This window comes from Melopsittacus undulatus (genome assembly GCF_012275295.1).
Source record: "Melopsittacus undulatus isolate bMelUnd1 chromosome W unlocalized genomic scaffold, bMelUnd1.mat.Z SUPER_W_unloc_1, whole genome shotgun sequence".
NCBI lineage: Eukaryota > Metazoa > Chordata > Aves > Psittaciformes > Psittaculidae > Melopsittacus > Melopsittacus undulatus.
The window spans coordinates 3,013,071-3,035,263 of NW_022993942.1; the positions used below are offsets into that span (position 1 = coordinate 3,013,071).

The 22,193-nt window shown below is 45.9% G+C and overlaps 1 protein-coding gene across 3 annotated transcripts in view; it reads right to left on the reverse strand.

Annotated features, from left to right (window-relative positions):
• The window catches only part of LOC117438187 (BTB/POZ domain-containing protein kctd15-like), a 55,468-nt gene that overhangs the window by 18,214 nt on the left and 15,061 nt on the right, over nt 1-22,193 (reverse strand). For all 3 annotated transcript variants that reach the window (XM_034073659.1, XM_034073661.1, XM_034073660.1), the window contains exon 3: nt 3,053-3,197. In XM_034073659.1, the coding sequence (XP_033929550.1) occupies nt 3,053-3,197 (145 nt within the window). The remainder of the gene's footprint in view (nt 1-3,052; nt 3,198-22,193) is intronic.

The following is a 22,193-nucleotide window of genomic DNA, read 5'->3' on the forward strand; positions in this document are numbered from 1 at the left end:
AATATTCACTGTAAACACACGAGTCAGACTTGATAATAAAGAATCACTAGCCTTGGAACACATATCCCACTTTCTCTGCATTTCAGTGTTAATTTAATCTAAAAACAACACTTAAATAGCAAACGCAATAACTCTGGTGCAGTACTAACATTCCAAACTTTCCAAAATAACCATCTGAGCAGCAATTCAAGTTGAAAAGCAATTTGGCTAAACCTTGAGGCTAATAAACTTCTTGATTAAATTAAGGAGTAAAAACTAATAAATATTCAAAACACTTGATTTTACATAAACACTTTGTTTTACATAAATAACATTTAATGCGAGTCTCACTGGAAAACCTGTCACGTTTTATACCTTAAATAGAGTTTTGCATTTAGAAACACCAAGTGATTCCATTTGCTGCCTTTGATTATTGTCTTCTGTCACTTTAATCATGCTGGTAAAATTACACAATTTCTTTGAAGTCAAATCTGTTCACAATGCAGTTTTAATATAGCTTTGTAGCACATACTTCTATGCATTTTTATTTAGTTACTCCTTAGTTAGCAATACTTTGCTTTGTTCTTGAGCCCTCATTAGCCTGGGGTTTGCTCTAAAGCTCTCCAAGGGAGGAACTAAATAAAATGCAGTTAACCCTTAGCAAAGAGATGGTCTGGAACAATGGACTGAGCCTGGTGACAGCTCTCCCAAGCCTCTCCCAGCCCTGCCAGTGGCTCACTGCACAGACACATCCTTGGCACCCACCAGCACTCTTACCTCCAAGCTCTTACCGAGTCCTGCTGGTTTTGTTTCACAGCACCTCTGAAATCTGGATGCCAGTTGAGGCCATGATCAGCTCAAACTACATCTCTTCTACCCTCTTTTCTCACGCTTCCTTGTCCCACTAGATCATCCAAAATGCTGCCACCAAAGCATCCCTCTGGCCTTTCACCTGTACCACTTCTCCATCCACGCCCCTTAACTTAATCCATTTTACAGTCCACAGGACTGGTCTGGTCTTTAGCTTCACTCCTACCTGCATTTTTTCTCTCATTTCTCTGTAAAGAACTTTTCTTGCATCTGCTCCTCAGTGCTCTGGCTCTACCCTGCCTTGTGGTACCCCAACCCATAGGCCCCTCTCCCCAACCTGCCCACCACTTTCCAGAAAGAATAGTGCCAGGACAGCCCTTCTGAGCTGTAGCTCCAAAACCACCCATAAATGCCAAAAATTCTCACTGCCTTGGGATTAGATGTGTTCTCCCATGGCACAGCATGTCTGCTCAACTTTAACTGTAAACACTCCCATACCGGGGTCAAATACAATTGTATTCGTAACTTAGGCAAGAATGTTTGAGGAGAGGTTTGCAGCATGAGGATCAGCTGTACTCCAAAGCTAAAGCCACCAGAGCAACCACAAATCTGGACTGACTCAGTCATGACTGGCCAAATTATCTTGCCTACCTTGGCCAACATGCAAAGTGAATTCTCACTGCACAGCATGAGAACTTTCCTTTCCAGCAACCCTCCATATCTTGTAATTGAGCAGATCCCCATTGCCATCCCAATTTATTCATCATTTCATCCTGGAGTGTCCTGGGTTCAGCAGTAGCAGTCATTTTTTCTCCTTGGTAGCTGGTGCAGTGCTGTGTTTTGACTTTCGGGCTGGGAACGTTGCTGATAGCAAGTATGTTTTGAGTTACTGCTCAAATGTTTGGTTTGTCCAAGGACTTTCTGAGCCTCATGCTCTGCCAGGGAGGAGGGGAGGCTGGGAGGAAGGAGAGACAGGACACCTGACCCAGGCTAGCCAAAGAGGTATTCAATACCACAGCACGTCATGCCCAGGGTGTAACCAAGAGTTATCTGGAAGGGCTAGTACTCTGAGGGTTGGAGGAGGTATCGGTCGGTGCTCGGTCAGGCAGGGTGGGGTGAGTTATGGGTCGGCGACTGGTGAGATGTTGTATTCTCTTAAGAGTGACAGAGCACTGGAACAGGTTGCCCAGGGGGGTTGTGGAGTCTCCTATGTTAGAGATATTCAAGGCCTGCCTGTGTGATGTACTCTAGGTTTCCCTGCTCTTGCAGGGGGGTTGGACTAGATGATCTTTCGAGGTCCCTTCCAAACCTTGGGATTCTGTGATTCTGTGATTCTCTTCACTTGTTATTTCCTTTATCATTATTATTATTATTAGTGGTAGTAGTAGTGATTTGTGTTATACCTTAGTTATTAAACTGTTCTTATCTCAACCCATGGGAGCTACATTCTTTGGATTCACCTTCCTAACTCTCCAGGAGTTGGGGGAGCAAGGGGGGGGAGTGAGTGCACGAGCTGTGCGTCTTGGTTTTAAACCAAGTGCTTTTCTTGAATTTTGTCATCTACAGTCTGGACACTTTTGTCTTCTAATTTTCATACATAAGAATGACAATGTTACAAGTTTCGTAAGTGCAAAGCCAAGTGCTCTCCAGACGAGAGCTTTTAGAAACAATCAGGATTTTCAAAGTGACAACCAGCACCATTATTTCATAGAGAACACATAATGCTCCTGAAAAAGCCCTCAGTAAATTCCATCTCCTAAGAATATTTTTACATTTATAAATTGTGTAAAAGCTTACTTCCTGAAATCAAAGTATCTGTAGCTAACACAAATCCTCATGGGTTTGTTAAAGGGTATTTCTTTTTTATACCAACAAGAAAAAGAATTATACAATTTAAGTCCTCTAAGTATCAGAATTAAAATATTTCTTTCAGATCTTGAGCATTAAACCCTGGTAAGTGCTAGTTGCTGATGTTGCTTCTTAATTGTTGTTATACCCTGATAAGTAAGCTAAAAAAGTGAAAAAATACAATTAGTTTAGAAAAAATTATTTAGCCATAAGCTGCATCATTTAAGTTTTTACCGCGTCCATGACAACCATTGGTCAATTTATTAAATAATAATACTGGTGTAATACACAAGTACTAAAAGTCCTAACAATAAACAGCAACATTTAGTTAAGTGTGTTTAGGTCAAGCACACAATTCAACCTGTACTAAAACAAACAGTAGGAAAAATAGGCTGCAGAATATAGCTTTCCTTACCTTAAAGTCATCTGGGAGCAGTAACTTGGATGTCCTTAGGAAACTTAATATATATCTGAAAATTTCACCATCTCGATCAATGAAATAATGTTGTTTTAAACTGTCCAAGACAATAGGCTCTGTGCCATTAAACAGGTGACTTATTCTGAAAAAAAAAAAAAGAAAAAGAAATGGGCAAAAGAGATAAAATCTCATTACACCCTCAGGGCTTAAGAACATCCAGCCAATTTAATTGCATCAATTCAGTGTGTGTGAAGTAATGCCTTAATTTGGTGTCGTAGTTTAAGCCTGTCAGCAAGTCAGCCACGCCATTTCTACTCCCCCCCCACACCTCTTTCTTCCCTTCCCCCCCTCCCCGCTCCCACAGGGATGGGAAGGAGAATCAAAAGAATGTAACTCCCATGCGTGGAGATAGAAACAGTCCAGTAACTAAGGTATAACACAAATCACTACTGTTACCACCAATAATAATAATGATAAGAGTAATAACAAGGGAAAAGAATACGATACCACCCGCCGAAAACGAACCTGACTGAGCAGAGTGCCCTTCTGGGTAACTCTCAGTTACATCCTGGGCATGATGTGCTGTGGTATGGAATACTTCTTTGGTCAGCTTGGGTCAGGTGTCCTGTCTCTGCTTCCTCCCTGCTTCCCCTCCTCCCTGGCAGAGCATGAGGCTCAGAAAGTCCTTGGTCAGTCTAAACATTTGAGCAGTAACTCAAAACATCGGTGTTATCAGCGCTTTTCCCAGGCCGAAAGTCAAAACCACAGCACTCCACCAGCTACTAAGGAAAAAAAAATGACTGCTACTGCTAAACCTAGGACAGTATACACCCCTTATTGCATACCATTCACATCATGCTCAGATCCCACATTTTCAGTATACCATCGCTCTTACATACATCCACATGCACACACAGACAAAGAGATAATTTCTTAGTGCATGGACCAATCCCTATAATGCTGCTGAGTCAATTCGGTCCATGATGTTGGGTTCCATCTCTTGTAACAGTCTTTCAGAGCAGGAGAGACTGTGTGCAGTGTTCATACTCGTGAATCACCTGGGCAATAGTGTCCATTGCTAAGTCCACCCCTCGATCATGAGTCCATCTATATGTTGCATCTCTGCTCTGATGGCCTGAAGTGTTATGGTCCCACCAGGCTCAAAATAATTCACCCTCCCCTTCAGCAGTTTCTGCAGCTTGTTTCTGGGGACTCCATACAGCTGCCTTCCATCTCCAATGCTTCCAAAGCACTGGAGGGGCCCAGTGGACTCACCCATACTGTCCCACACACTCTGCCACTCATGACTGTCCAGCCTTGGGGAAAATCTCCTGGTCCTCCTATATTGTCATCTAACCCTAGACAAGACCCAAACCTGACTCTGCTTAACTTTTGAGATCAGACAAAATGGTCATGGGTAGAACACACTCTGTATGTGTACCAACATGCTGATCCCCATCACAATCAGCGGGCAGGTCCCAGGGGTACCCAAAGGCCATTCAAAACCTTCAGAACTCTCAAATGATGCTGCTTTACTTGTCACTGCAGCTGGTGTAGCTCCTGTGCTTGACAGCTCTCTCACCACTAGCTTCTCTTTTTCTGAGTCCAAATCTTCTTCCTCTGCCTTGCTGGGAAATGCTGCATGGTCTCCTGAATCCTCCTGGGGCTCGGGCTCGTGGAGCTCGGTGGGTGGCTGCCAGGGAATGCTCTTGGCCACCGTGGAGCTGTGCTCGTCTGCGGGGCTCAGCTCCTCTGCCCCTTCCTCCCGCTGCTCAGCAGCCACCTCCTTCTGCTCCTCGACTGCCCTGACCTCCTCCACCGGCAGCCTCTCCCTCCCGGACTTCAGCCTCACTGCTGCCACTGCTTGGTCCCCAGGGCCGCTCTCCCTGGCCACTTTGGACACCTCCGGCTCCCGAGGCACTCTCCCTGGGCTCCCTGCAGCCTCACAAAGATGGAGGCGAGTACGAGAGCCAGGATGGTGAAGAGAAGCCCGACGGCCAGGTACAAGTCCACGGCCATGTCCATCCCGCCCTGCTGTCAGAGCCCGCCTGTATTACAAATAATTACCATAAAGTACAGTAAGACAAGAACCTTAGCCCAAGGCCCCCACCTGATAAACAATAACACAGCAAATACTGGCTCTAAGTAAGGTACAAAATGCTGAAACTGTGATATCAGAAGCAACAACTTTGACAGCCAATAACTTAGCATTGTGACAACTGACTATTAATCCAAAACAATGAATGCTTATCCCAAATAAGATTAGACATACTCCGGTCAGATCTGTTGTTATTTCAACCCCTCGTGCCCCACGTTGGGTGCCAAAAAGAACTGTCATGGTTTAAGCCCTGTTGGCAAGTCAGCCATGCAGTTTCTGCTTCCCCCCCCACCTGTTTCTTCCCCTCTCCCCCCGGCTCCTGGAGGGATGGGGAGGAGAATCAAAAGAATTTGATCTCACGGGTTGAGATAAGAACAGTCCAGTAACTAAAGTATAACACAAACCACTACTGCTACCACCAATAATAATAATGATAAGGAAAATAATGAGGGCATGATGTGCTGTGGTATGGAATACCCCTTTGGCTAATTTGGGTCAGGTGTTGTGTCTCTGCTTCCTCCCGGCTTCCCCTCCTCCCTGGCAGAGCATGAGACTCAGAAAGTCCTTGGTCAGAGTAAACATTACTGAGCAGCAACTAAAACCATCAGTGTTATCAGCGCTGTTCCCAGGCTGAAAGTCAAAACCACAGCACTGCACCAGCTACTAAGAAGGAGAAAAAATGACTGCTACTGCTGAACTCTTGACATTCTTGAAAGGAAAATTGCAGGAGACAGACAGTTATGACCTATTAAGTAACTGAGTCCATCTCTCTGAGTGCAGCATTATTCCCATCTGCAGAGTGTGTTGTGTTTCAAAGTCAAGTCTTAAATAACCTTGCCTGTGGGGACTTCTCCATTTCCCAGAGAGACTCTCCGACAGCCTGCTGGATTTCACTATCAGGCCAACCCTTCAACTCGGCCATGCAATCCCGCTGTATCCATCACTGAGAGCAGGTCAGGGCTTTCATCTGCCATGGGTAACAAGCTCACCAAACCCTTCCAAAAGGCAGTGGCCAGTACAGCTGGTGGATGCTGCAGCTGCAGCTTCACTGCCTCCATGTTTCCAGCAGCAGCACCCCAAGCTTTTCAGCCCAGTAGCAAGGGAAGCAGATGCAAGGGGAAGGCTTGCTCCATCATCCTGGTAATGGGAAGGGGCAAGTTTGCTCCCCCAGCAATGCTGGTGCTTCCAGCTGCACCCCAAAATGCAACATTGTGAGAGCACAAAGGGAATTTGTATGGCAGCTTCAAAAGGAAAGTTCACCTGACAGGGTTACTCATTGTGGAGACAGTGTTCTCACAGGAGAATGGATATTTGGTACATGAGCTCTAAATAACTCCGAAAGGTACAGCAAGGCCATGAGAGCCCAAGGAAGCTTAAGCAAGCAAGATAAGAAGCTGGAATTCACTGAGTGATGAGAACTGTGGACTGTTGGCAAGCTTTCGAGGTCAAGTTCTCACACCTGTGCTTAACCAATTATATGTTAGTCACTAAGGGTCTTCAAGACATGTATCCAATCATTATATGCCAAATTGCTGTAGGTGTGTGTAAGCAATAGTATATAAGGAGTTAATGCTTTGCAATAAATGGCTTTTTGACTGATCATATTGATCTCTGACTGAGTCCATTCCCTGGCAACTCATCATGCGTGAAGCCATGGAAAAGAGCATAGTGCCTGGGGGCAGCTCCACAAGCCCCACCAGGACCTGATGGTGCTTTGTGTGGGGGTCTTGGGAGACCAGAATGAAATGCTGCGTGCAGAAGCATGGAAGCAAAATGTGTGCAGGCAAGTCAGCAAGTGCAAGGGCATGAGAATGGTCTTGCACTGTGCAAACTTGTTAGTATTCAGTCAGAAATGAGGTACCAGTCTAGCTGGTGAGCTCAGGAAGCTGCTCCCTCCAGTGCCCTGCCATGTGATGAGAGGTAAAAGTCATGGGGAGCAACTGCGGCTCTCAGATGAGCAGTGGTCACCCCAAGAATGGCTGATTTTCGGTGGACAAATTGGGTAATGGTGTTTTCAGGAGGCACTTGCTTATAGCATGTGGGAATGGTATTTCCAGTGATGCTTGTGAAGAGGTGGGAGGCACAAGAAAACAGTCACAGCAAAAAGAGCCGCATTTGTATCCTACAGTGATGGGTGATTCTGAGCAATGAACACTTCTTCAGCATTCCCACCTTTTGCAAGAGATGCTTCACTTTCTAATTTAAAAACCCTCTTAAAATTTCTGTCCAAGATCTAATCTCCATGGAGGGAGCAGACTGAGCTAAAATCAATCCAATTAGTTGCAAGCCTAAGGATGGCAAACTTGCCTTTCCATTGCCTCTACCTCTCTAGACAGGTCCTGCAATGCTTACACCACCTTCCCAGTGCACAGGCTCTTCCTAGCCATCTCTCCCTCCTCCTCAGTTCCTCCTGTCCTCCCAGCAATGAGCTCTTCCCCACCACTCCACAGTGCTGCCCATGCTGACCCTCACCTGGTCCCTGCTCCTGGCCATCACTGCACCATGCAGAGCAGAGCACCCATAGGGTCAGTGTCCAGCCTCCAGCTCAGCAGGTATCACCAGCACCTCAAATCCTGGCTGGATGCTCTTCCCCGCTCCTCCCAACACCCAAAACACAACCTGTTGATCCTATTTCTACAATTTCTTTGTGCTTCTGCTGTTTCTGCTAAAGGCTTTTTACATTTTCAGTAATGTTTTGCCAAAATGCTAAGGGGTGAGTTTTAGCTTTGTACTGATTTTACTATGATATTAAGATCTCCTTTTATTGGATTAAAAACAAACAACGCAGCCAGCTGTCGTAGTTTAAGCCTAGCTGGTAACTCAGAACCATACAGCCACTCACTTGCTGCCCCCCTTCTTTCTGGCACCCCCCTCCCCCCCCCCCACTCTCAGAGGGATGGGGAGGAGAATCAAAAGAATGTAATTCCCACAGGTTGAGGTAAGAATAGTACAGTAACTAAGGTATAATACACAACTACTACTACTACCACTAATAATTATAAGGGAAATAACAAAGGAAGATAATATAAAACTAAAAGGGGAAAGGAAAAAAAACCAGTAAACGCAAGTGATGCACAATAAGATTGCTCATCACCAGCTGACCAATACCCAGCCCAACCTGAGCAGCAAACTTGGCTTTCTGGATAATTCCCTGTGGGGTTCTTAAAGAGCCAAGGCTACATAGTGAGCGATTCCGATACCCTGAGTCTTGCTATTTTAAAATAAGAAGAGCCTTGGCAGGCCTAAACTAGGTCAGTTGTCTTGTTATTCCTCTGTAACTTTCCATGTTTTCGTGCAGAGAATGATCCCTGCCAAGGTTGTAGTTTCCCACTGTATTTTTAGAGTAAGGTATTTAATCACAATTATAACAAGTTGTAAACATTAGCTCTGTAAGCAATAGTAACCTCTAGGCTAACCAATTAGAGCTTAGTATCCAAGGCTGTTACATAAGGGAGTAAGGGTATAAGAAGAGCACTGTATCTAATAAAGTTGGGCAATCGTTTGATCACATTGATTGTCTCCGCGTTGTCCGTGACTCCTGCATCTACAATTCCCCCCAGTTTATATACTGGGCATGACATACTGTGGTATGGAATACCCCTTTGGCTAGTTTGGGTCAGGTGTCCTGTCTCTGCTTCCTCCCAGCTTCTTGTGCTCCTTCTCACCAGCAGACTACGAGAGACTGTAAAGTCCTTGATGGGGGTAAGCATTACTTAGCAACAACTAAAACAATGGTGTGTTATAAGCATTGTTCTCAGACTAAAGTCAAAAACACAGTACTGCCCCAGCTACTAAGAAGGAGGAAAATAACTGCTACACCAGCCAATCCACAAGGACAAGAGTGCCAGTAAATTATTTTCTTAGTTTCTTGGGCAGGGGAGGAAGCTGCGTGCAAGCATCTACTGATGCCACAGCCCCCAAAGTGATAGGACATATTTTCCACCCAAGGTCCTTGCACCGCCTGTCAAGATGGGAGCACAGAGGGGGCCTGTGGAGCAGGGACTCCAGCCCCCAGAGCAGAGCTCACCACACACCATCTCTTTCATAAATTCACCCAAATCCATCTTAGAAGCACTCAGAGCTTTCTGCATACCCAGCATCTTCTGGAGCAACCTCAAATCTTCCCGACTGAGCACAGCCACACCTCTGTATATCACACAACACTGTCAGGGAATTTAATGGCACTTTGAGATAGGAATGCTTTTGGGGTGGAGGAGGTTGCTTTCTGGTTTAAGGCCAGTTCAGCAATTTTATTGACAGCTTCTTTCTTATTAAAAAAGAACTTCTTTTCTGTTCAAAGGATTTAGAAGCCAAGAGACTTGAGCTTGCTCAGCCTGGAGAAGACAAGGCACTGGGGAGACTGAGTCTTCCAATACCTAAAGGGGATGACAAAAAAACTAGAGAGGGACTTTTTACAATGGCATGTAGTGACAGGACAAGGGGGGAAGGGTTTTAATCTTAAAAGGGTAGATTTATATTGGAAATTAGGAAGAAGTTCTTCCCTGTGAGGGTGGTGAGACACTGGAACAGGATGCTCAGAGAAGCTGTGGCTGCCCCATCCCTGGCAGTGTTCAGGGCCAGGTTGGACAGGGCTTGGAGCAACCTGGTCTAGTGGAAGATCTGTGGGGATCTGTTACAGACTGCCTGATCAAGAGGACTCTGTGGATGAAGTGCTCTATAGACAGGAGCAGCCTCATGCTCACAGGCCCTTGTCCTCATGGAGGACTTCAACCATCCTTACGTCTCTTGGAGAAAGTACAGCCTGGCACAAGCAATCCAGGAGGTTCCTCGATTGTGTGGAAGACAACTTCCTTCTGCAAGTAATAGAGAAACCAACAAGGAGAGGTGCCATGCTTGAACTCATGCTCACCAACAGGGGGGAGCTGGTTGGAAATGTGACGCTCCATGGCAGCCTTGGCTGTAGTGATCATGAGATGGTTGAGTTCGAGATCATCAGGACAGCGAGAAGAGTGTGCAGCAAGCTCACTGCCCTGGACTTCAAGAGAGCAAACTTTGGACTCTTCAGGAACCTGCTTAGTAAGGTTCCATGGGATATAGCCCTAGAGGGCAGGGGGTCCCCAGACTCTTGGTTAATATTCAAGGATCACCTTCTACAAGCTCAGGAGTGTTGCGTCCTGACTAGAAGAAAGTGATGCAGGAGAGCCAGGAGACCTCCAGGATGGATAAGGGGCTTCTGAGGAAACTCATAGATATAAGGAAGAAGTTCTTTACTGTGAGGGTGGTGAGGCACTGGTATGTGTTGCCCAGGGAAGTTGTGAATGCTCCATCCCTGGCAATGTTCATGGTCAGGTTGGATGAAGTCTTGGGTGATATGGTTTAGTGTGAGGTGTCCCTGCCCATGGCAGGGGGGTTGGAACTAGATGATCTTAAGGTCCTTTCCAACCCTAACTATTCTATGATTCTATGATTTTATGAAGGTATCCCTGCTCATGGCATGGGGTTGGAACTAGATGAGCTTTAAGGTCCCTTGCAACACAAACCATTCTGTGATTCTATGAATAAATCTGGTTCCAGAGGCTTTCAGATGAGCACCCAGTATCACAGGAACCTGTGGGACAACCAGCTGTTGGGCCGTGACAAGAACAGAGACCTCCATTACCAAGCCCCACCACTGGGGGAGCCACCATGGTTCTATCCCATCCCACTCAGCCAGCCAGCACAGCAACGCCATGTGAGTAAAACACTATCACAGCATTGCACTAAAGTATTAATTTAAGTAATTACATGATTAATATTTAACTGTTCAGTGATATTTTTGTCATTAATAATTTACTTGTTTACATTTATTAAAAATTGATTCTGTAGACACTTTTTCTGCCCAATGTCAAATCAGCAGTCAGTGCACATTTCAGCAAACTGTCATTAAAATGTGTCTCTTTCCTAATTTTATGGGAGGAGAGGAGAAGAAGAGAGAAATGCACCCTCCTCCTCCACTCAGCACATATGCGCAGAGAAGCCGATGAGCTCTGCAGCTCTCCCTGCCTTTTATCCAGTGGCTGTCAGTTGTACTTGGCTGTTGGGCTTTGTTGTGGAGCTGGAGGAAGAGGAAAAGGGTTGTTTAGAGCTGGGACACAGAGCATGACCTCAAACTGTCCAATGGAGCATATTAGCAAAGGGTCCCAGTTGTACAAGCAGAGTCATTGCTGCTGAGCACAAACAGTGCTGCTTATCTCTTAAATATTTGCTCAAGGTGAGTAGGATAGATACTGTATCTGCTTGGAAATGAAAAAGTGCTGTGAATTGGAGCAGAGTTGCTTGAGACCAGGGCTCCTTACACTATGTCTAGCATATCTGTGTCTGTTACAATCCTGTATGTCCAATCACAAGGAAGCAACTTCTGGGAAAGAACGGGAAAGCCATCACAGCAGTTGTGCCTACCCCAATGCCTGCATGACAGGAGCCAGCTCTCTGCTGGCACTGCTGCATCCCAGTCACTGCAGCACAGGGTAGGCACAGGACAGTGCTGTCAGGGCTTCACAGTAGTGCTTTCATATTTCTATTATTTTAACTGTAAAACTCCTGGGGTTTGTGCACAAGTTCCTAGCAAAGCAAACTAATGGAGAAAGCACCTGAAGCTGCTTTCCCCAGGGAGGTATGTTAAACACCCAATGCATTTGAAAAGCAGGCAGGGCTGGCTAGAGCAAGAGAGGGAGCGGCTGAGCAGGAATCAGGTGTCTTCTGCCTTGTGGCCTGACAGTAGTAATGAGGGAGGGATGATAAAATATTGTCTCTGCTAGGACACATGCTCCCTCATGCCCTGTATAGTGAGGAATGTGGCTAAAGGTTGCATATGGCTGCAGTAGGTTTTTTTATGCCAACTAGAGAAGCCAGTGTCTTTTCCTGAATTAAAAAATTGTCTTGGTAGTCAAGAGCCGCCCTGGTCCTGCATCCATGCGGCCAAGCATTCCATCAGGTCTTGAGGGAGGAGGAGGAGTGCTTAAACAACTACAATGAGCAGAGACTAAGAGAATTGAGACTCCCATGAGCTTTCCTTTCCAGGCTTTTCATTCCCACCAAATTTACAAGGATCTTAACCCTAAGCCCTTCACCTCATTGGGATAGTGGGATTAGGCACATCAGAATTGGCAATTCATCCCAAATTTATCAGCAGCATGTTTGTTCCCAGGGCCCTGCTTCTACCACCCATCTCACAGGAAGTCAACAGCTCAGGAGCAAGTGCTGCTTAGCCCTGAGTAACGGTGGCAGAATCCAGCTCTCCATCAGGCTAATGGTTTTATTCTGCCTTATGAAAATAGCATTTGTCTATTTCATTGTGTTATTTTAACAGCTATAAAAAAACCTAGAAACTGAAGAAACGGTTTCTAGTATGTTAATGATGCATGAGACACCTGGTTTGCTGGTGGCAGGTGGGATACACCAGTCCCAGAGGGGGAAAAGGGTTTTGGGGCAGGGGTTAGCAGGGCTTATTGACAGGGCTTTAAACTAGATATGAAGGGGGGAGGGGATTTAACTGAGCCTGTTAGAGACAAGCCCAAGAGAAACATGCTAGGGTTTGAAGGATGGCGGACTAGGAAGGACTATCAATCTACTGTTTCATTTGTGGGAAAGGAGAGTTTAGACCCTGTCCCGCAGATGAAAAAGGGTACTAGGGCAAGAGTTAGCAGAGCTCACTCACAGAGCTTCAGGTTAGATTCAGAGTGTGAGGGGGTTGTAGCTGAACTAGTGAGGTATTGTCCTACTATTAATGAAGACCAAAAGGCCTCCCACCTCCCAAGGGTGCCATCAGCGTGCTCTGCTCACTCCCTGAAATGCCTGTACACCAATGCACGCAGCATGGGGAATAAACAGGAGGAGTTAGAAGTCTGTGTGTGGTCCAAAGGTTATGACCTAGTGGCAATTACAGAGACATGGTGGGACAGCTCACATGACTGGAATGTGGTCATGGATGGCTATGTGCTTTTTAGGAAAGACAGGTCAGCAAAGTGAGGTGGTGGAGTTGTTCTTTATGTGAGAGAGCGACTAGAATGTATTGAGTTCTGTCCAGGGGCAGATGAGGAGCAAGTGAAATGTCTGTGGGTACGAATTAAGGGACAGGCTGGTACGGGTGATACAGTTGTGGGAGTCTATTATAGACCTCCTGATCAGGAAGAAGGAGTTGATGAGGCTTTCTACAGGCAACAGGAAGTAGCCTCGCAACTACATGCCTTAGTCCTCATGGGGGATTTTAACTACCCTGATATTTGCTGGAAGACTCACACAGCCAATCATTCACAGTCTAGGAGGTTCCTCCAGTGCATTGATGGTAACTTCTTAATGCAAATGGTGGACAAACCAACTAGGAGAGGAGCGCTGCTAGATTTAGTACTCACCAACAAGGAGGGTTTGGTTGAAGTGGTGATGGTCAATGGCAGCCTTGGCTGCAGTGACCATGAGATGGTGGAGTTTAGGATTCTGTGTGGGAGGAACAGAATACCTAGCAAGGCCACAGTTCTGGATTTCCGAAGGGCCAACTCTGGCCTCTTCAATCAACTGCTAAGGGAAGTCTCATGGGAAAGGGTACTAGGTGGTAAAGGAGCTCATGATAGTTGGTCAGCATTCAAGGACCACTTCTTCCAAGCTCAGGATCAGAGCATCCCAATGAGTAGAAAATCAAGTAAGGGATCTAGGAGACCAGGGTGGTTAAACAAGGAGCTGCTGGGCAAACTCAAGTGGAAAAGGAGAATCTATGGATTATGGAAGGAGGGGCTGGGCACCTGAAAGAAATATAGGACAGTTGTTAGAGGATGTAGGGAGGCAATTAGGACAGCTAAGACCTCCTTGGAACTTAATCTTGTAAGTCGGATTAAGGACAATAGAAAGGGCTTCTTCAAATACATAGCAAATAAAACTAACACAAGAGGCAATATAGGCCTGCTGTTGAACGAGGTGGGTGCCCTGGAGACAGAGGATACAAAGAAGGCAGAAGTGCTGAATGCTTTCTTTGCCTCTGTCTTTACTCCTGCAGACTCTCCCCAGGGGTCCCAGATTCCTGTAGCCCCAGGAGTCAGGACAAAGGAGGAGTTTGCTTTGGTAGATGAGGATTGGGTTAGGGATCAGCTATGCAATCTGCACATCTCTAAATCAATGGGTCCAGATGGAATGCACCCACGGGTTCTGAGGGAGCTGGGGGAGGTCATTGCTGGGCCACTCTCCATCATCTTTGGTAAGTCGTGGGAAACAGGAGAGGTGCCTGAGGGCTGGAGGATGGCAAATGTCATGCCAGTCTATAAGAAGGGCAAGAAGGAGGACCCGGGTAATTATAGACCGGTCAGCCTTACCTCCGTCCCTGGAAAGGTGATGGAACAACTTATTCTTGACTCCATCTCTAGGCATATTAAGGATGAGAGGGTTATTAAGAACAGACAACATGGTTTTATGAGGGGGAAGTCATGTTTGACCAACCTTATAGCCTTCTATGAGGAAGTAACTAGGTGGAGGGATGATGGTAGAGTGGTAGATGTGTTTTTTCTTGATTTCAGTAAGGCATTTGATACTGTCTCCCACAGCATTCTCATAGATAAGCTAAGGAAGTGTGGTCTAGATGATCAGGTAGTGAGGTGGATCAAGAACTGGTTGAAAGGAAGAAGGCAGAGAGTTGTGGTCAATGGCACGGAATCTAGCTGGAGGTCTGTGACTAGTGGAATCCCTCAGGGGTCGGTGCTGGGACCAGTGCTGTTTAATATTTTCATCAACGACCTGGATGAGGGAACCGAGTGTACCCTCAGCAAGTTCGCTGATGACACTAAATTGGGAGGAGTGGCTGACACACCAGAAGGCTGTGTTGCCATTCAGCGAGACCTGGACAGGCTGGAGAGTTGGGCAGGGAGAAACTTGATGAAATTCAACAAGGGCAAGTGTAGAGTCTTGCATCTGGGGAAGAACAACCCCATGTACCAGTACAGGTTGGGGGTTGACCTGCTGGAAAGGAGTGAAAAGGAAAGGGACCTGGGGTTCCTGGTAGAAAGGAGGATGACCATGAGCCAGCAATGTGCCCTTGTGGCCAAGAAGGCAAATGGCATCCTAGGGTGCATTAGAAAGGATGTGGTTAGTAGGGCAAGAGAGGTTCTCCTCCCCCTCTACTCTGCCTTAGTGAGGCCGCATCTGGAATATTGCGTCCAGTTCTGGGCCCCTCAGTTCAAGAAGGACAGGGAATTGCTTGAAAAAGTCCAGCGCAGAGCCACAAAGATGATTAAAGGAGTGGAACACCTCCCTTATGAGCAAAGGCTGAGGGAGCTGGGTCTCTTTAGCTTGGAGGAGACTGAGGGGTGACCTCATCAGTGTTTACAAATATGTAAAGGGTGGGTGTCAGGATGATGGAGCTAGTTTTGTTTCAGTGATATGCAGCTATAGGACAAGGGGCAATGGGTGTAAACTGGAGCATAGGAGGTTCCACTTTAACATCAGGAAGAACTTCTTTACTGTAAGAGTGACAGAGCACTGGAACAGGTTGCCCAGGGGGGTTGTGGAGTCTCCTACGTTGGAGATATTCAAGGCCCGCCTGGACAAGTTCCTGTGTGATGTACTCTAGGTTTCCCTGCTCTTGCAGGGGGGTTGAACTAGATGATCTTTTGAGGTCCCTTCCAACCCTTGGGATTCTGTGATTCTGTGAAGAAACAGTTTCTAGTATGTTAATGATGTATTACGATTTCTTTCATGGCATTTGTCCTATAACCACATTTATAGACAGAGTAAGACAGAAACAGAACAGCACTCATCACTACACACACCAGCATCCCACCACATTTATTTAAGTCATCAGTCCTGAAATGCCTTTGCTGTGCTTAACAGGAAAAACCTATAACTTACAAATACAGGTACAATTTGCACTTCATTAAAAGTTCCCTATGTGCTTGTTCATCCTTTGTAACAGGGACAGTGAACAAACACCTCCCCCATAATTTTTTTTAATGCTTAATCATACTGTTTGCATTTATTTGTTCTGGCAAAGGTGCTCTTGAGTAACCATGAACAGAACACAGGCTTTGGCCATGGATGGTATGCACATGCAAGCCAGCCCAACGCAAGCAGTTACTGTAATTCAGGACAGGCCAGTTCTGCCACCCCTATTCCTAAGTAGCATTAACTGCTTGGGGAGAGTAAGAAGGGCAGAATATGGCTGAATTGCATATTTTTAATAAAAGTAACCAAATAATATTACAATGTAATAGAAATCCTCAAAATACAGAAACTGTTAACAGTAGGAGCTATATATTAACTTTCCAGCAAAATATGCCAAAGTTCAGGTAACTGCACAGAAGCTCATGCATTCCTGGCAATACCTAGCTCTTTTGGAATTCCTCTCAATTTTAAATTATGGATTAACATTTAAAGAAGCACGTTAGCTGGATTTCAAGTACTATCATTTTTTTTTCTGGTATAAAGTTCAGATTAATTTTAGTCTTCTTGTGTCGTTTCATAGAATCATAGAACAGTTAGGGTTGGAAAAGACCTTAAAATCATCTAGTTCCAAGCCCCCTGCCATGGGCAGGGACACCTCATCCAAGGCTCTGTCCAACCTACCCTTGAACACCACAAGAGATGGAAAATTCACAACTTCCCTGAGCAACACATTCCAGTGCCTCAAAACCCTCACAGTAAAGAACTTCTTCCTTATATCAAATCTAAACTTCTCCTGTTTAAGTCTGAACCCATTATCCCTTGTCCTATCACTACAGTCCCTGATGAATAGTCCCTCTCCAGCATCCTTGTAGGCCCCCTTCAGGTACTGGAAGGCTGCTATGAGGTCTCCATGCAGCTTTCTCCAGGCTGAAAAGACCAACTTCCTCAACCTGTCTTCATACAGGAGGTGCTCCAGTCCCCTGATCATCCTCGTGACCCTCCTCTGGACTTGTTCCAACAGTTTCACGTCCTTTTTATGTTGAGAACACCAGAACTGCACAGTGCTCCAAGTGAGGTCTCACAAGAGCAGAGCAGAGGGTCAGGATAACCTACTTTGACCTTGGCTTTCTGGGCTGCGAGTGCCCATTGCCAGCTAATGTTAAGTTCCTTATCAACCAACACCCCCAAGTCCTTCTCTGCGGGGCTGCTCTGAATCGCTTCTTTGCCCAACTTGTAGCTGTGCTGGGGATTGCTCTGACCCAGGTGTAGGACCTTGCACTTGGCTTGGATGAACTTCATAAGGTAGGTATTGGCCCACCTCCCAAGCGTGTCAAGGTCCCTATGGATGGCATTCCTTCTCTCCAGCGTATCAACAGAAACACACAGCTTGGTGTCATCGGCAAACTTGCTGAGGGTACACTCAATCCCACTGTCCATGTCACCGACAAAGGTGGTGAACAAGATCAGTTCCAACACCGATCCCTGAAAGACACCATTCATTACTGGTTTCCAACTGGACATTGAGCCATTGACCACAACTCTTTGTGTGCAGCCATCCAGCCAGTTCTTTATCCACCGAGTGGTCCACCTATCAAATTGATGACACTCCAATTTAGAGACAAGGATGTCATGTGGGACAGTGTTGAACGCTTTGCACAAGTCCAGATACATGACGTCAACTGCTCCACCCCTGTCCATCAGTTCTGTAGCCCCATCATAGAAGGCCATCAAATTGGTCAGGCAGGATTTCCCCTTAGGGAAGCCATGCTGGCTGTCACCAAGCACCTTGTTGTTTTTCATGTGCCCTAGCATGACTTCCAGGAGAATCTGCTCCCAGATTTTGCCAGGTACAGAGGTGGGACTGACTGGTCTGTAATTCCCCGGGTCATCCATTTTCCCCTTCTTGAAAATGGGGGTTATATTTCCCTTTCTCCAGTCATCAGGAACTTCACCTGACTGCCATGATTTTTCAAATATGATGGCCAGTGGCTTTGCAACTTCAATCACCGGATTCCTTCAGGACCCGCAGATGTATGTTGCATCTCTGCCCTGATGGTCTGCAGTGTCATGGGCCCACCAGGCCCAAAATAATTCACCCTTATTCTGGCAATCTAAGTCCATCTGAGCCACTTCAATCTTAGCACTTGATCCACTTGTTGGTTGTTCTGGTCTTCTTCGGTGGGTCACGTGATAGAGTGCTTATAATCAAACTGTAATTTGGGATGTGCATTCTCCAGAAACCCACAGCACCCAAGAAAGCTTGTGTTTCTTTCTTATTAGTTGGTAGAGACACTGCTATCTTGTTGATCACATCTATGGGGATCTTGCAATTTTATTCCCAAAAATTGAATCACCCTTGCAGCTCCGTTGACCTTACTCTGTTTTATGGCAAAACTGGCTTTCAGCAGGATTTGAATTATTTTCCTGCCTTTCTCAGGAAGGAAAGGGAGGACACCTGGTCCCTAGGTTCCCAAACAACATCCCTGTATTCTTCCCATGCCACCTGCACTTGCTTCCACCTTTTATAAGCCTCTTTTTTCCCTCGAAGTTTCCTCAGCAGCTCCTTATCCACCCATGGAGGTCTCCTGGCTCTCTTGTCTCACTTCCTTCTAGTCAGGACGCAACACTCCTGAGCTTGTAGCAGGTGATCCTTGAATATTAACCAAGAGTCTGGGGACCCCCTGCCCTCTAGGGCTATATCCCATGGAACCTTACTAAGCAGGTTCCTGAAGAGTCCAAAGTCTGCTATCTTGAAGTCCAGGGCAGTGAGCTTACTGCATGCTCTTCTCACTGTCCTGATGATCTTGAACTCAACCATCTCATGATCGCTACAACCAAGGCTGCCCTGAAGCGTCACATTTCCAACCAGCCCTTCCCTATTGGTGAGCACAAGGTCAAGCATGGCACCTCTCCTCGTCAGCTCCTCTATTACTTGCAGAAGGAAGCTGTCTTCCACACAATCGAGGAACCTCCTGGATTGCTGGGCCATACCGTCCCTCCAGGAGATATAAGGTGGTTAAAGTCCCCCATGAGGACAAGGGCCTGTGAGCATGAGGCTGTTCCTATCTGTCCATAGAGCGTTTCATCCACAGAGTCCTCTTGATCAGGTGGTCTGTAACAGTTCCCCACAGTAGTGTCTCACATCACTGTTCTCCCTTTAACCCTGACCCACAAACTCTCTATTGACTGATCACATGTCCCCAAAGTTCCATACTCTCCAGCCTATCCCTAATATAAATAGCAACCCCATCTGCCGAGCCTGTCTTTTCTAAAGAGCCTGTAACCTTCCATTCCAACACTCCAGTCATCTTCTGGACTCATCTTGGAGGCTTTAAGTAACATTCCTCCTGACCACTGCCAGGCTACACGGAGATGCCTGTTCCCTTCAACTATCTGAGTCAAGGAAGCTAGTATCTGAATAGGAATGTGCAATTTTCTCTGATTCAGATTTTTTGAAAAGCCTGTCCTAGGCATAGCACCATACCCATAACTTTATTTCTGTAAGTCAAACAAACGTTGATTTGCTATCCTCTTCATGACTATCTTGGTTTGCCCCTTCCTAGATACCATAATACCCATTTATGTCTAGATCTCCACACAACCCAGTCTGTACGTGCATATGGAGAAACAATAGCTTCCCAAATTGTGTTCATGAGAGACTATCTAGGCAGCATTTTCTTGTACATTTCATCATATATTCAAAGTAAAAACATAACTAATCTGGACATTAACAGGGCCTGACCTTGGCACCCAATTATAGTAAGATTTGTACTCCCAAAGGGTAAACCCTGCTTTCTTCTCCAGAGCCTGTGGGCAGTCCCTGGGCAGTGCTGTGCTGGGCAAGGTGGTCATGAAGAAGTCCAGTAAGTAGCAAATGCCTTTATTGCAGCAGATAGCTCAGCTCTCATGTGGCTCCCTACATGCCAGCCTGGAGAGGTGGACACAGGCATGTCTGAAGAATCTGTTTCCATATAAACTCCTTCCCTCCCATCTCCCCAAGTCACTTGAGTGAAGGGTTAGAGTTACAGGGACTATTCTACTTTACCACCAAAGCCACCACTCCAGCTGTGCAACAATAGCCCTCGGTAACATGGGGAAATCTGCTATTTGTGGAAGCTACACGGGCTCTACCAGACCCTGAATCCAGGAGTTTTTCCCATTAGTGAAAGCTAGAAACAGGGTTCCTAAAAATCCTCATTCCCAGCTGTAATTACATCCCCATTACAAATTATTTTTATTTTCCATAGAGGCCAAGCCATTTGCCCCTCTTTTAGCACAGGTCATGCCCCGGTACTCACATACCTGAGACCGGTATGACTCCCACTATAGTGGCTCTAGCCAATCTGCAAGAGGAAATGGTTCCTCACCTCTACCCACTGTGCTCTGCCCCATGGGAGCTGTACTGGATGTATCCTAGCAACAATGTACATATGCCCAAAGGAGAAATGCTTCACGCTTTCCCCAGAGCTTATCAAAGTGTTGGATGGACTTGTATGACCTCAGCCATGTAGCAGCCATACAAAACTGGCTTTGAAGATGGGGAAAGATTCATTCAGCAGCCTGGCAATATGATTTCCTTCACTTGTGCCAGCTCCCACTCTGGTAAGTGCAACATCCACAGGCAGGCTGGGAGGAGACAGAGGATGGGAAGGGAAAAAACCGTTTTTAAGGGTCAAAATTCCCTTGGAAACCAAGGAGAGATTTACCTAGTCAACAACCAAGTAAGAAAACCTCAAAAGTTATCTGTAAATTGCAGATGAAATGAAACAAAATTATTTTAATCTCCATGAAAATTCTCATGTTAATTCAGAAAAGGCGCTGCATGGAACCAAAACCTCTGGTTTCCATCTCTTTTACTTGTTCTCATCTACAACATACACCTGATTGCCTTAAACAACGGTGGAGCCCTGACAGGCTCATCCCTATGCAGAGCTGCCATGCTGACGTACTGTGGCGTTAGGTGTGCGCAACACTTGTGCACCACGCCCACGACCTGCACCTCTGAGTGTTTGTAACATACAGGGAAACGCTTATTCCTGCCTCTTCAAATGTTTTGCTTTAAAGTCTGTGTACGGTTCAAGTTCACAATACCTATTAACGAGCTTTGCACTGCAGCTCACATGGAGGTACATTTTGTAGCACTTTGGCTGAATGTGGGCTTCTGTCTCTGACTCAGGAACTCTTTTTGGGTAATATACAACAATTCAGAGCCTGGTGTCACCCCACAAGCAGGGTGGTCAACAGCTGACCTCAGTGGGAAGAGTGGTACCTTACGAAGGGTGAAAAGTGCCACGGTAGCATGTTTGCATATGTCCTTCACCGTACTTAAATCAGAATCATTTAGCAGGTGTGCAGGGATGAGAGAGGGACTCAAGAGGAACAAAACACTATACAGATGTTGGGTGAGTGAGCAGTGTGGAATGGCAGTGGCATGGGAGAGGCTTGGGAGACACCTAAATTGGGATGAATGCTACTAATCAGTACCAATCACAGTAGTAAAGGACTGCTGTGGCACTGGGCTGGCAAGAGGCTGGGCTGACCCAGGAGAGCTGACACCCGCTTCTGCTCCAGACCAGGATCCTTTGAACATACTGTGATTTCACAGCCACCAATAATCTCTGGTTATGAACGAATCTGGTTTTCACTTAATCCATCTGGAATCCAAGCCTTTTTCAGGACTAACTGACACCCAAACCGCATGTTAGGAGGTTGGACTTTTGGTGTGGTTTTCTTTAATGTAAGAATTATCTCACTCCCTTAGATAAATTCACTTTGCAACTCACTTCAAAGATGTGCTAGAGGCTTTGCAGCCTTCACAACCTGCCATATAAATCCATGTTCAAGTGTCAATGTGTGAGGGGGCTATTTAGAGGTCCTCTAGGTGAAAACATGAATGGAATTTCTAGAGAAAATGCTCTCAAAGATTAAAAATTTGTCTACTTACCCAGTTACTCCAGAAATAAGATGCTGATGGTAAGAGTCACTAGACTGAATCCAACAGGGTTGGGGTTTTTTTCTACCTGTAACTCACAGCTACCAGAATTAGGAGTTTTGTTGGGAGACCTTGCTATGTCAAACTATAGAAATTGGCCTCAGATCCAGGTAAGACAGTATCAGCCTCCGTATGCCTCCAAAGCTTGTTAACTTTAATGGCAATTTTGGGTATGCACAAAAAGCAGC